At 40.8% G+C, this 14799-nt stretch overlaps 1 protein-coding gene across 2 annotated transcripts in view; it reads right to left on the bottom strand.

Moving 5' to 3' along the window:
• Positions 1-14799, bottom strand: part of magi3a (membrane associated guanylate kinase, WW and PDZ domain containing 3a) — a 105951-nt gene that overhangs the window by 6350 nt on the left and 84802 nt on the right. For both annotated transcript variants that reach the window (XM_042219329.1, XM_042219330.1), the window contains exons 8-17: positions 12959-13065; positions 8765-8974; positions 6662-7282; positions 4844-4875; positions 3880-4144; positions 3066-3160; positions 2664-2856; positions 1323-1538; positions 602-787; positions 382-475 (exon numbers count right to left, since the gene is read on the bottom strand). In XM_042219329.1, coding sequence (XP_042075263.1) covers positions 382-475; positions 602-787; positions 1323-1538; positions 2664-2856; positions 3066-3160; positions 3880-4144; positions 4844-4875; positions 6662-7282; positions 8765-8974; positions 12959-13065 — 2019 coding nt within the window. The remainder of the gene's footprint in view (positions 1-381; positions 476-601; positions 788-1322; positions 1539-2663; positions 2857-3065; positions 3161-3879; positions 4145-4843; positions 4876-6661; positions 7283-8764; positions 8975-12958; positions 13066-14799) is intronic.

Raw genomic sequence — 14799 nt, 5'->3', positions numbered from 1 at the left:
AAATGATGGTGGCAAATTTCTGTGGCAGTGGGATTAAAAAGTCTGACACAGGTGGCCTTGTTTAAAAAGAAAGATCAAAGGGGAAGCAAGACTCCCTATTAATCTGTCTCTTTTCCTTTGCTTCACCATCCAAAGGGTGACCATAGGGGGATTTTCTGTCTTTTTGGATAACGAGGAGTGTGTGAGGCACAAGAGATAGTAATGGGCCACATTGCAGCACAAAACCGAAGGCGCTTTGAGAGGATTGGGGCTAATTTATGGTTCAAGTGGCAGAACCTGTATTAGATTGTCTCCAGTGGACTTAGTATTTCAAAGGGGAATACTGGCAAGCCTGTGTGGATGCTCGAGCTTGTGTGGGAGTATGCGTGTATAATCGTTTACCTGTCTTGGTAGCTGGGAGGCTGTTGGCCTACAGCTCTGTGTTGTGCCGAAGGGCTCTGCTTGGCTGAATTTGTTCCAGACGGAGGAGCGCTGTCTGTAAAAGTAAAAGTGTGCCAAGATTCCTCATGATCTTATTCCCGGAAAATGCAGTTAAAAAAGAAAGCAAACAATGACAAAAGAACAGCGCAGCAACACTGTGACTTGGTCTGTGTCAACTCACCATCTTCAGGCACAACAGTAAGAGTGACAATGTTTCCAGCATCCTTGATGAGTTGAACAATATCGTTGTGTGAAAGCTCCATGATGGAGCGGCCGTTGACAGCAGAAATACGGTCTCCCACCTTCATTTGACCTATACGGTCTGTAGGGCTGCCTTCAATAATACGACCAATTTTGTGAGGTATAACTGGAAGAGAGCAAATCAGAGAAATGACAGTCTGCAGTGTGGGATGTTTATGCAACTCTATGAGCCCAACATTTAGAGACTAAATTTTAAGTAAGAACACATAATGCCTTTATGTGATGTCCTGTACATCATGTAAAAGCATTACGCACATGCTAACATATCAGTTTATGACTTATGTTACCATATACTCAGTCTTAGTTGAGCACATACCCAATAAGCTCTTTACAGAGAATATCTAAGATTAACAATTTGTGCCATCAGCTTTGGAAGTATTTGAATATTAACAGTATGAAAATAGCATTTCTTATCTGAAAAGGGAATTTATTGTTTGCGATTATTTCAGGACAATCCTTCCAAAAATGACTTTAACGCTTCCCTCCCTACATGTTCTCCACTAGCATAACTAAATGTCAATAAGTAACAGATTTTGCTGGAAATGTGTTTGATGTTTAAAAGATTTTGCAATGTTCCAAAAAGTAAAAACACAATATAGGATTTCATTTTTAAGGATTTATTGATTTTATTTATTTCTAACCTCCAGGTGGGGGCTTGTTCTTTGACGTGAGGATGACAAAGCCAAAGCCTTCGTTGTCTTTGCGCTGCAGAGTAACATCAAAGCGCTCAGGACGGGTAGGCTGAGCAGGCTGGATGATGCTTGGTGCTTCAGTACGAGGCATCTTGGGAGAGCTGTTGACCAAAGCAGATGCAACCTGCTGGGGCTGCTGGCTGTTGTCATCTTCTCCTCCACCATCTTTAAAAAAAAACAAAAACAAAAAAACGGTACAAAAATATTAAAACACAAATGCTTAGCATTGTAGCAAATTTGGACTTCATTTCTAGGACTGATTAAAAAAGATGTGATATATTAACATTTCAGAATGATTCTACCAACACACGTTAAGTATGAGCAGTCTGATTTAGTTAACATAAATTTAAACCAATAACAATTATTTGACAAAATCTTTCTGATTTGCTCTTGCAGAGATCCTTCTGTAAATAATGCAGAAGCAGGGGCTTTATCAAAGAAGCCTTTCTGCAGCATGTCTTACCCACATTAAATGAAAGACCGTCAGCTCTACAGTTGAGATAAAAGGCCTTTCCAATTTGTTATTCATAAGACAAGCTAAGCAACCTCCATCTCTCTTCATTGTATGTTTGTTTTGCTGAGTCTCTGTTTTGCAAGCCAGCATCAGTGAATCGCTTTCTAAGCCCCCTGCTTTGAAAGCTTAAACCCTCACATGATTGATGCTTAATTTTTTGCAATGTGATCAAGCTGTTGTTGTGATACATCAAATCTGTAGTAATTTCAAAAAGTGCTTGTTCTATTCATGGAATGGCTATCGGTGGGGTAAACCAGCCAGGATGCAGCAGGGTAATGTGCAGTTAAAAAAAAGAAAAAAGAAAAAAGAAAGAAGAGTCAGCATTTTTTCCATCCTTTGAGATTTAACTCTACCAGCTGATCTAATCTTCAGTGCTTTTCACACAACTGCAATCATCCTTGACAGATAAACAGAGAGCAAATAATCTTCTTTTCTTGTTTCCACTTTATGCCCATTTTGATTCAAGATGAAACCTGGAATTCACCTCCCATGATTAAAATAAATTAACCGTCCTTAAAATTCCTTCTTTTTCCTTTCAGGAAAATTACAGCATAGAGTAGCATCTTAAAAAGTCCATTTTTGACAAACTTCATTTCAGTCAGAGAAAATCTACCACAACGGATTTAAAGGATTAATGGAAAAAAAAAATCCAGATCAAAGCTTTCCCTCAAAGGTTCTCCTCTAGCATACCTATATAAGCCAAAGGAGTGAGCAAGAAGCCACGCTTTCTGTGCCCTCAGAGGAATGCGGAGCTGATTATTCAGAAGCAGACCAACCTGTGTATGCTAGTTTCCTGCGGACTGTAAGCATGACTTGGCCATTACGAGCAGCATTGGTCATCAGCTCCAGCACTTGTTTGTGGGATTTGCCCTTGACTGGCACGCCATCTATACAAAGTAGCTCATCCCCTGCCCGCAAGCGCCCGTCCTTCTCAGCTGCACCGAGTGGCACAATGGCACCAATATATACCTGCGGAAGTAAGATGGTGTAAGAGACATAGCTAAATATACCGATCTGAGGGAGATTCATGACACAGACTGGCTGGTATTTTCATAATACCATTCCCAGAGATGGGAAAAGAAACTTTCAGTTAATATTAAATCAACAGAATTCAGCTTCAATTTGGTGTCAGTCTGCTGCTCTTATGACTGAGGGTCTCCAACAGTACTCCGACTTACTGGCTGATCTGGTCCCTCGCCCCCAAGGACTCTAAAGCCAAAGCCTGATTCCTGATTCCTTTTGATGAATACATCCAGGTCCTTTGTATTGGGAGCTGCACAGAGAAAAGAAAATATAATTGGTAAAAACTGATGAAAAATATTCATTAACTGCAAGAATGAAATCTCTCATGACCATCAGGAAAACACCTAGATACTTGACATGGGCAACAACACACCTATACATAAGAAAAACGCATGCTGACCACAAGGCAATCTGAGATTAAGCAATCTAAACTAGGTCAGCTGTTTTTGGAAACTCTAGAGCAATATTTTCCCTCTTGCCGAGCCAGAGATGACACTGCTAGCGATGTTAATGAGATGATGTTGTCAGACGCTAACAGGAGGTGGCAGAATCTTTTTGTCTGTGTTTGTGGTCTATAAGTAATTCATGTGGTGCATGTGCACAGATTTGATTCAAAAATGCTTTGACTGTATTATTTTGATTGCAGTATTTCGTTGTGACATAGGAGTAAGACGTTTGCGTCTTTTTGTGTCGTATTTGGCTTCTGTGTCCCCGAAATTCAGTAACAAGTGTGTTAGCATTTGCAAAAGACTGTAAGCTGGTTTTAGAATTGCACATCTGAGGATTTGATTTCTTTGTGTAATAATGAAACACAAAGTAGCAATTTGAATCAGCATTGACACCGGTAACTTGTTAATTTCACTAATCCAAAAAATACGTTAAAAAACATGAATGAATTAAATAAATCTTTGCATCTGTAGTAAAGTTTACTACTGTAAACTGTGTAAGTATAAGTACTCTTGTACTTACGCTTGCTGTCTAGAATGGCCTTGGACTTGAGGTAGAGCTCAGATGCATCTGGTTTGGGTGAAGCTGAGCGCAGGGTGCTGGAGGAGAACGTTGATGCATTGGGGGATGCCTCAGGCTGACTTAGGGTCTCTGTGCTGCTGATCATCTCCTGCCTCTGCTGCTGCATTGTGGGCTGAGGGAACGGATGGACCATTTGTTGGGGCACCGAATGAGGTGCCTGGTGTGAAGTAGGCTGGGCTACTCCGTGAGACATGGGACCTGTGCACTGCAACATAGAGACAAGCAATGTGATATACAAGATGGTAAAGCACGAGCTCATTATAAGGCAATCATCCATTAAACTAATGGATTATATATTACATATTTTTTGCCAATGTGTTCAGCATCATTGTATTATGTCTGCAGGTTATTTAATAAAAGGTATTCTATACTATAGCAATGATTTATGTCTAAAGTAGGAAGGTAGCTAATGGAGGGAAAAAAATCATTAAAGCTTGTCCAGAGTGACAAACTACTCCACCGGCATAAAATGAAAGAAAATAAAATAGTACATCCATACAGATCTAAATAATTATGCATTGAACAAATAAAACAGTATGAGTAAGCCTGTCGGTGCCCCAACATTCTCTATTTTAAGAGTGCATCATGGAGGAGTAGCAGAGGAACAAGCTGTTGAACATGGCATATCATCTTAAACACCCATACACAGAGGGATGCTAAGTTGCCGTTTGCCAGAAGCCAGCATATTTACCCACATGCAGTTCCAGAAATAACAGCCTGGCTAATGTGGGCTCCCTGAATGATGCTTCTAACAGCAGCTACTACAGCACGCACACGTTTACACGCTGGGGCTTGCGGGTAACCAAGACAAAAGTTTTCTGATTTAATAATTCATCAGCAGTTTTAGCAGCAGAGTCTATTTTTTTCATCATACAAAATGGATTTGAACTGACAGAAAACTTACTGGTTTCAGTGACTTCACTGGAGACGTCTGACCTGTGAGCAGAGAGACAGAAGTGGGAATTAAAGTGACGTCATTAACAACACAACAGCAAACATCTGCCAACATCTGCTTACATCAGATTAAATTATTTAAGGACGAGTTGCATTTTGCATTTTCTTCACTCTACTACAGATTTGAACTTTTGGCCTGAAGTGGTTGAATGTCAAGACTAAACCCTCTCTCGGTTCTTATACAGAATCTGCACCTTCTTCTCCACCGACTCACACGGTGAACTTGCTCATAGGTTTCAGATTTGGCTTTTGTTTTTGTTCTCTCTGACATGGTCATGGTCACAGAGCAGAATGTGAACCAGAGTGTAAGTAAACCAGTAGGGGGCAGTAGACTCCAGTTGCATGAACGGTTTATGGGATGAGAGACAGATGACCTTAAGCCATGGGAAAACATGCATTTCTGTGGTTTAAACCTGCCAGCTGTTAGCTACATTACTAGAGCAGCATAAACACTGAAGCTTTTCAAATTTGAATTTTCATCAAATCAATTTATTACAAAGACAATTACTGGCATCGATTTAATAAAAAAAACATTTAGTCCCTCACCCCCATTTCCAATAATATGTAAAAATTCACTGGCAATATCTCCATTTTCACAATCTCTGATCATATCATATCTCAGATACTGAGTTCAGAACACAACCCATGGGGAAGGGCACTTTGTCTCATTTCCAGATTTAAATCCAGTATAGGGAGCAAGGCCAAATAATTTCCTGTTTCATTTCTCGCTGCTCTGCTGTCATTAGAAGGTAGTTCTAGCCCCCGGCTGGGAGTAAAGCCTACCCTAATCCCAGTCCATGGGTGACCTGAGGGAAGCCCTGCGGCACTACTCCTTTTAGTCCTGGAAAGCTATGATCTGCTTTTTTTAAACATTAACACACAAATCCTCCATATGCACTGCAATTAAAAAATGCATATCAGGCTGGCACAGCAGCATACACACAAACTACAACCCCCTGGAGCTCAACGTAGACCCCAGCTGTGCACATCTGATATGTGGGTGCAACACTGATCTCTTGAATCTAGGCTACTGCACTGCAGTAAAGGCATAAAGGAACAAGCCCTTCAAATCTGTGAAAGCATGAAGTAAGAAGAAGGGCAATCATTATTCACTGTGCTCCATCACTCCTACCTCCCCTCTCACTTTCTCTCCAGGCAGCAAGTGAATCACCAAAACTGCCATCTATTTGCACCTTCCTAGCATAGCTCATCATGTGACTAAGCATGACTTCCTCCCTGTTTGGGAAAGTGCATGGTGGATGATGCAGAGCTGGTGTAGACCAGAGCGTGAAATTGCTTTATTTAACATTGGGAGAGTCTGTGTATTCAAGCAACACCTACTGAACACCACAATGCGTGCTGTTATTTTTAAATTAAAACATTGTGCATTACATTAAATCTCACCTCTTCTACAGTTGAAATATCTTTGACAATGTCTCACTTTCTCGCAGGAAATTATTTACAAATGGAAGCAGACTGTTCACCTCTGTTGTTACGCTCTGCGTTTTCTTTTGGCCAAAAGAAAGTAAAGAAATAGAAGAGGTGGCGTAAAGGTGAGTGAGGATTAAAGTAACTTCAGAAACGTGGGTCTAAATAGCACTAACGCCTGTATTTTGTGTAAACAGCAGATTAATATAGACATCAGCGATGTCACAACATACGTACTGTAAACTCACCACCTGTGATATCAGTGTTGCAGGCTTACCTGCAGCAGAAGTGTACAATAGTACAATAGCAGCAAAGTGAACTTTCATCATTGCTGACTCACCTCCTCTAAGCACCAGCACGTTGACCTCACTGCCCACAGGCAGGTCTTTGAGGATGTCGACCACCTGCGAGTGGCTCAAAGTTTGGACATTCTGTCTGTTGATCTCCTTGATAACATCACCCTTCAACAAGCCGCGGCACCACTGGGCGTCCAGGATCATCTTTACCTTTTGTCCCAGGGGGCAATCCGCTATAGCAAAGCCAAAACCTCCCGGGCCTTTCACCAAGGGCACACTCACCAGCTCCGGCTGTAATAGAGTAGGGTCAGGCCCTTCTTGATTAAGGGCATGTGGAAGGTGGTGGTGTTGATGGGAATGAGGATGGTGGTGGCGTCCTCCGTTGGTCATAGGTGGCACTGACGCAGTCTGCCGAGAAAGGGTTGCTCCATCGTTGACAGCATAATTGAGGTCTTGTGGTGTCGAAGGGGAAGGAGAAGTGTCCTTAGAGGCACTGAGGTTGCTCGATGCCTCCTCACTATTGCTGGTGTCCTCTGGCAGAGGGTAGCCCCGACACAGGACCATGTCCACATACTGATTGACTGGGATAGACTGGAACATCTGCACGACATCAGCATGAGTCTTTCCCAGCACGCATGTCCCATTAATGTCCACAATTACGTCTCCTAAAGAAGAACAAAAAGCTTTTACACATTTGTGACATGAAAAAAATTTGACAAAATTTAAATTTTTGTATTCATCACCATGCCAAAGGAAATTTTGAAAAGTACTATTACAACAATACACCATTAAAAAGACATGGTGAAAAGCGCAATTATGCAATTGGATTACATAAGTAGACTCCTATATCTTAAAAAATTCAAACATGTTAACGGGGGAGGAGGGAGTGTGCGAGAGAGGAAAATAAAACGAGGTCATTGACGTGTTTTCTTTTTCCTCCTTTTATCTCCATGTACTGTAAAGGATAGACTCTAATCACCCCTGGCCTGCCCCAGATATAGGTCTGGATAAGCAGCTGAATTGCTGACTAGCTAGGTGGCTAGATGCCCAGAGGTGGATTGCCCACCCACACAATCGATACTTTACCCTCGAAAAACAAAGGCTACGTTTTCACTCTCGTGAGTGAGCTTCATATACCAGTTTGTTGCTTGTTCAGACCAACTACATGTCGCTCATACGATTAGTTCAACAGCTACATATCCAAAAAGCTAAGCGAAATATTTTTTCTCACAAAGTTCAAACACTCAACCTTTAGCATAAATAAATGCCGTAGGCCAATACTCAGAAATGAAGAAAAAAAAACTACTTGAAGATGTTACAGTCTACTGCTTGCAATTAAAACCCAATGAAATTAATTACATTCATCTTTTGTTATAGTCAATTACCCTCCTTCTCAAGGGAAATGAAACACTGAAAATAATTATTCTCTTTGCTCCACTCTTAAGTTGATTCTCAGCAGCCGCAATGGCTCGGCAATCAATACTACGGTAATGTGAATCTTAAGGCATTACACAGTAACATACTTCAAATTAATACAGTCACCATGCATGTGATCACAGAACTAGAACATGCAACAATAAAGAACTTACTGTGCCACTTGCAAAACACACTACATGGCAGACTCATATACATCCCCTGTTTTTACATAAGCACACATGTCAACCTGCAGCCACGCAGCCTGAATGCAGGCTAATTACATTTTTAATATACGAGTGCGTATAAAATGTGAACCTCTACTATAAACTACACACGGGTTTATTGATGACTTCTCTATTTTTCGAGCTGCTCCACTGAACACTGCCTATAAACATTTGTCTTTGCTTGATCAAGCAATGTGATATTCAGAGTGAAGTGCCTGTTCGGTTTTTTGCCTCCGAATGTGTTTATTTGTGTGTACACAAAGGGCACATTAAGCTGTATTACGTACAGAATGTATGCTAATGCCCAGCTTAAGTGTTACTGCGTGATTAAAGATAAATGCCATGCACAGTTACCTGTGTACACGTGAATGGATTTTGTTGACTTTGCTTTTAAACAATTGTATTACCTTGCATTATGGAAACAAATTACAGCAGGGTGGTCTCCAACTGTTAAAACAGCATGCGGACCAGATACTTAAAAAACATTATGTCTGTGGGGAATGTTACCTGAGGCAATCTTCTTGTCATGTGCTGCAGGCCCATCTGGCAGGACGTTTTTGACCTGCAGGAACTCGTCAGGTCGGTCTCCGCCAATAATGGTGAATCCAAAGCCCTGGGGGCTTTTTCTAAGTGCTGTCTTAAGTATGTTGCCCTGCAATTGAGTCGGATCTCGAGTAAACCCCCGCATTCCCCTGCCAGGCTCCTCTGCTGTGGAACCTAAAGGAGACGTAGACAGAAGGTAATCATTAATGATCTAATATCACAAGTACACTCAGTAAAATTATTGCACTAAATGTTTGGGTGTGAACACATTCTTTACACCATGCTTTCAATTCCACACACAAAAATGTTCGGACAGAACACATGTACAGACAGCAAAAGCTTCAGAAGTGGCTAAATGAACAACTGAAAACTAACATATTTACATTTCAGCTGGGAAAAGGCCTGATTTCTAAAGAAGTTTAAACACATCAAAATAAACAGATTCCAATGTGATTAGTTCATTTAAAATTTTGCCTGGTGTTCTACAGAAGGCAAAAAAGTGTCAAAATTCACTTAATTGCTTCTGTTTACCTGCTGGAAACAGTTTTAGTTTAAAAGTAATTGGATGTCTTTTCATCTTTTAAACTGTAAATGAAGTCACAGTGGCGTCAGTTACACATGAATGCAGCAAGCCTCTGTAGTTCAAAAGTTTGTGAGACGGAATTGTACGTGTATGCGAAAATGAGCCCAGTATAGGAAGAGACACTGAAACGCTTGCTCATAAATTGCCATCTGTCACCATCATAACAATACTCGCACAGTGACAACATGTCTGACAGCACATCACTTACTGCTAGTAATTACATGAACACTAAGAACTCACAGTTTGAGCGCAAACTCCAACAAATCACACGCGCACACACAAACAGAGACACACAACTTGCAAAACCACTGCTCTGTTTACAAAGCCAATAAACACCTAGTTATTGCAAAATGCCTAAAGTTTGCCCAAGTCTCCCCACAAACAACCAATTCTTTTCACTGCAGTGATAAATCCATCCTGAAACGCACCTGACATTTTCCAGGTAAACTTTTCATTGCAAATTTCCTTTGTGTTGCCTGCAGGATGTGTAAATGGGGCGCTTTTATAGAAGACAGGAACAGAATTATATTAGACAGTGTGTGCGCGCGCGTGTGTGTGTAGGTGTGCATTTGTGCGAAAGAGAGCAAGATAAGAGTGATGAGACAGAAAGAGACAGCAAGAAATAGAGTTAGCCTTGACAGAAAGAGAGAAATTTTAACTAAATCCGAGCTTGCCCTTCTCTGTGGTGTGTGCCTATGAGATTGTGAGTTATGTGCTCTGTCCCTGCGTGCTGGGCTTCTACTCTGGCAGTTCCCACACTGATAGATGCTGGGACATCAATCTCATTAGGGAGAGCACAGATAGAAGTCCCCCCTTCCCCTGTCTCCTACACCACTCTCAATGTGTCATGGGATTGTGATTTGCATAATTGCATGGCAATTGGCAGAGGAACGTGACCGCTCTGAAAAGACAAAAAAGATTATGCCAAGTATGACTTAGATGACACTGCTGCGTCAGTGCCGGACAAGTACAAGGGATATTCTAACAAATGTCAGTCTATGTTGAGCAAGGATTTGCAAGCAGGTACAAAAACATGAAATTCTCCTGAAAAACTTGGGGCACAAGTGTGTAATAAGTATGATTTATGATGGAACTAATCCCTGTCAGATAGCTCCGACATACTGAAACAGTCTTTCTCGCACAATCACCTCGAAGGCAATACTGGCATAACAGTAGTGGAGAGAGACAATCACAAGCAGGATGAAAAGGGAGCTACACACCAAAGCCATGTTTACATGGTCTTGATTAAGCTGTAGGCCACAAAGGGACAGTCAAGTTTCCTTAGGGTGAAGCGATTATATGAAATGTCTGACAGGATTCTCAGCATGATAATTATGGCTGAACATAGGGCGGTGCTTTGCTCTTGTGCTCTGCGGCATTGTCTGGGAGGTCAGGTTAGCCAGCCTTGTCAAAACAGTGTTTAGAAGCCACCTCACGCACGTCCATACACTTGCACAAGACCACTAGCCATTAATTCTCATTAACAAGGGTGGGAATTTGGAGAACAAGCACAGGGGAGGCAGTCGAAGCTGGAGGCGGCGGTACGCAGCAATATCATCCACAAACTGCAGAAAGGCTCAGCTGTGGGAGGTGGGGTCTGCGTGCAACCGACTGAGGCAGACAGTTGTGTCCAAAGGGTGTCTGATATACAGAGGCTAGTTTGAATACAAATGAGGCCATGCCTTTTGTGTTCACACGCAGAAGAGCATTATAATTCTTGCACATTTTACAACAACCTAGTCTTCTGTCTCTCAGACCTTTATATTTACTGAGAAGAGGGTGATTAGATCATCAAGCAGGAGCATTCCCCACAGGTGGTAAATGATGAGCAGATGACCCAGTGGAAATGCAATTTATGATCGTAAGTCACTTTCAACGGCAGTCACCTCTTTCTCCTTCCCTGTCTCTCTTATTTAACTCCCTCTGTTCTAAAGAGGGCTTTCAAGTACCATGAGTGACTGTGGCAAAAGGATTTCAAAGAGACCTCAGAACCCGCCCTATATCATATCTACTTGTCAAAATGAATTCTGCCGCCCAGTGAAGCACTGTTCCATTATTCAAATTGAATATCATTGCTTCAGAGGCTATGGGCTGTTTATCAGAAGCCTGTCAACTGTTAGAACATCTTCCAGACAGACTTCTTAACATGACGGAGATGAAAAGTGCCCCAGTATTTTGATAACACATCTATTGCAGTGATATATATATATATATATATATATATATGCACAAATCTATATAAATATCTTTGCTGAACAAAAAGCTAGAACTATAAAGCTGACATCTTAATAATACTGTCGACTGCATTGCATCTTATGAAGGAAAATCACCCTGTGGAGAAGTTACTGAGTTAAACTACCACTGCCTGAGCTATCGATTGTAGCGCCACTACCACAAGTCAAAGACACACTAGTACAAAACATTTTGTTTAATTAAAGATTCATGATTGAATTTCCTGTAAGACAGCCATCAGATCAATAACTTTTTAGAGGTTTTCTTGCTTCTTCATATGGAATCTGACATGAAAGCTGAATCCAAATCTGACAACTGAAATAGTTGAGTAGTAAAAACTTTTATATGTATGTCCATTACTTATACACGCAAATATAAATTTCAACATTGGCTTTTCATCTGGCTGCTTCATTACATAATATTTCATCAAGTCTAGATAAGGAAGCCGTTACATGAAATGTCAAATAATCACATATTAGTTCATCTCTCTATGGACATCACACTTGTTTAGTTTCTGAACAAGCTAGGGCACCAATGGAGGACATTAAAGGTTAAATGTATTTCAGTGGTGGAATTTCTGCAGCTCACAATGTCTTCAACAGGGCATTGGGAAAGAATATGCTGCCCTTTTCAGACATGACTGCATATGTTTAGCACCTACTAACATGTATTTTACTGTAAATTTGTCAACAATTTGAATTCATATGAGTCCAATTTAATCAACCCAGGATGACGAGTTTGGGGAGTGTGACCATCAGAAAATTAGCACCTACCCCCAATTGGGCCATTTTTGCCAATATTTAGGGGTCAAAATCTATTTTAGCCATTTCTGGATTCAACTAACAAATTTTGATCTTAGGGCTGATTTAGACATTTGTCATGAGCCCAAATTTGACATGTTTGACTAAAGTTTTTATAGAAGCACGTTGGTTGTAATTAATCCCCAAAATACATTTTAAGTATTATAATACCGACAAAGACAAGACCTGAGTTTTGAGGTAAATGCAACTTTTGCTTATTCAAATCTCAGAATGCAATTTAGACCTATGTGTCTACTATAAAACTCTTCAAGCGTGTGTTTAGTAATGGTAATGACTGGATTTTAATGTTGATCTTGGCTACAGGCTGAAATGCAGTGGTCAAGCAGTAAAGTTGTTCTTCATTACAAATGTTGCTGAAACTTCAACTTCTAATGACTGGATTTTCAAAGAAAGTACCCATTTTCCTCCACACTGACAGTTTTCTGTACAAAACTGACAAAATTTGACAATTTGTTCTCAAGCCTTCCTTGTGTATGAACCACTTTAATATGCCTGCGGCTCGAGCGTTGTAGGTGCAGTTACCTGAGGGCGTAGCAGCTTGTGGAGGTGCAGCAATGGGCGTGTCCACACTTAGTTTTCTCTTAGCTTCCATTACTGGATTTTCAAACTGGGTCTTCTGGTTGATGTGGCTGTACAGGGAATATAATATTAAATGAGCAAAAATCATAATATTAGATAAAGCTAGAATGTGCATTGAAAATATAAATGTTTTTTTGTTTCGATTGCATACTGTTGCTCTATTACTGAGTTTCTCATGTCAGTTGACAGTCCGAGCTGCCAACTGATGGTTCACCGTTTGGTATCGCTGAATAGTGCTTGTCCAAAGAGCAGATACTGTTCTTTGCCTGCCATGCAAACCTGCGATTTGAATACGAGGGCTGTTTGTGACATAACATGTGCTGGCAGACAGGCTGTCTTTATAATATGTGAGCTGTTCTAAATACATTACGAAAATCTTTAACCTGTCTTTGCCAGAACTGCTGCACATTTAAATGGTTTGAGAGAATATCTAAACCTCATTAATTAAAAATAAATTAACTGTCATGCCCAATGAATTCTGAGAGAATTTACATGGAGGAAATCAGTAGCAATCTTTCATGCTATGGGCCCATATTGTATAGCTGGGATAAACATCTGCTCAATGCCTCATAATGCGAGAATAAAAAGACTTAATGAACAGCAAAATGACAGAAATAAAAATGTGCCCTTTTTCACATTACAGGCACTGAGGTGGTATCGTTCCAGAAGTTTCCTAATATAACCAGGCTTTGCCAATCCAGGATCAGCAGCTATACTTGGGGGACTTAACACGAAACTTAATCTAAAAACAATTAATGATTTGCAGTCACACCTGTGTGCTTAAACATTTCCTGTTACCAAGGGAAATGTCCTTCCACGGTTAGATGGTAATGGAGAGAGGTAGCTCATCTGCATAATAAGCTTTAACGGTTGTAAATCACCATTACAGCACCTTAGGAAGAGAAAATGCATTGATGCTGCACAGTGAATCAGCCACATGCTGAGACACTGACTGTATACGTGCGCGCGCGTGTGTGTGTGTGTGCATGGGTACTCTGCACTCTTACTGCGTATGACTCATGCACAGAGATACCCTCGCCATTATGTCTGAAGAGATAAACATTCTATTTCCTTCATTTCTGTCATTTCCTCTTTTGCTCTGTCTCACTTTCTCAATCCTTGATTGCCACGCCTCATGTTTTGTAGACAAAGTGAGACTTTGCGTCACGTCGTTGCATTTGGTCGTTCATTCACAATAAAATTTGCCAGACAAAAAAAACACAGAGACAGAAGGGAGAGAGAGAGAGAGCCTCTCAATGACCCTCTTGCATAAACAGGCGCGTATATTTCCCCCCTGCCTGCGGGTCTCTTCCTCTTTGTTCACAGTAATGGCACTAAAATGAAACACTGTGCTCTTGTTTACACTCTCGATCAGAATTGAATCTCACCCTCATTTCCATCTCAGGGACCTCTAAATCTTCATTGTCTGTTGTCTCCACTGTATTTTCTTTTTCAGATACACAGACAAAGCTGTAGCTCACTTGTTAGTTCCCACAAGGGTGCTTTCAGCAGAATTGTGGGAAACTACTGTTTGCACAATTGCATAATGTACTATTATCACGTGTCCCACAGGTTCCCCTGAGATCCAGCAGCTCAACATGTATATGCTTGGTATTAAGTGATATGGCTTTATGTTGCAGAATATACAAAAATATCTTGAAATAGAAACCATTCTAAATGGGCATTTTAGAGAAGTCAAGTATGCAGAAACAGCTTCAGAAAACCTATAAAGGTCGAGAATGATGTCTCTTCAGGATAGAGACTAAGAGACTCAATATCACCAT

Source organism: Haplochromis burtoni, unplaced genomic scaffold, assembly GCF_018398535.1.
Source record: "Haplochromis burtoni strain Fernald_Lab_line unplaced genomic scaffold, NCSU_Asbu1 Contig_31, whole genome shotgun sequence".
In the NCBI taxonomy this organism is placed as follows: Eukaryota; Metazoa; Chordata; class Actinopteri; order Cichliformes; family Cichlidae; genus Haplochromis; species Haplochromis burtoni.
Note: the sequence above shows the minus strand (reverse complement) of the source record. Positions and strands in the feature narration are given on the sequence as shown.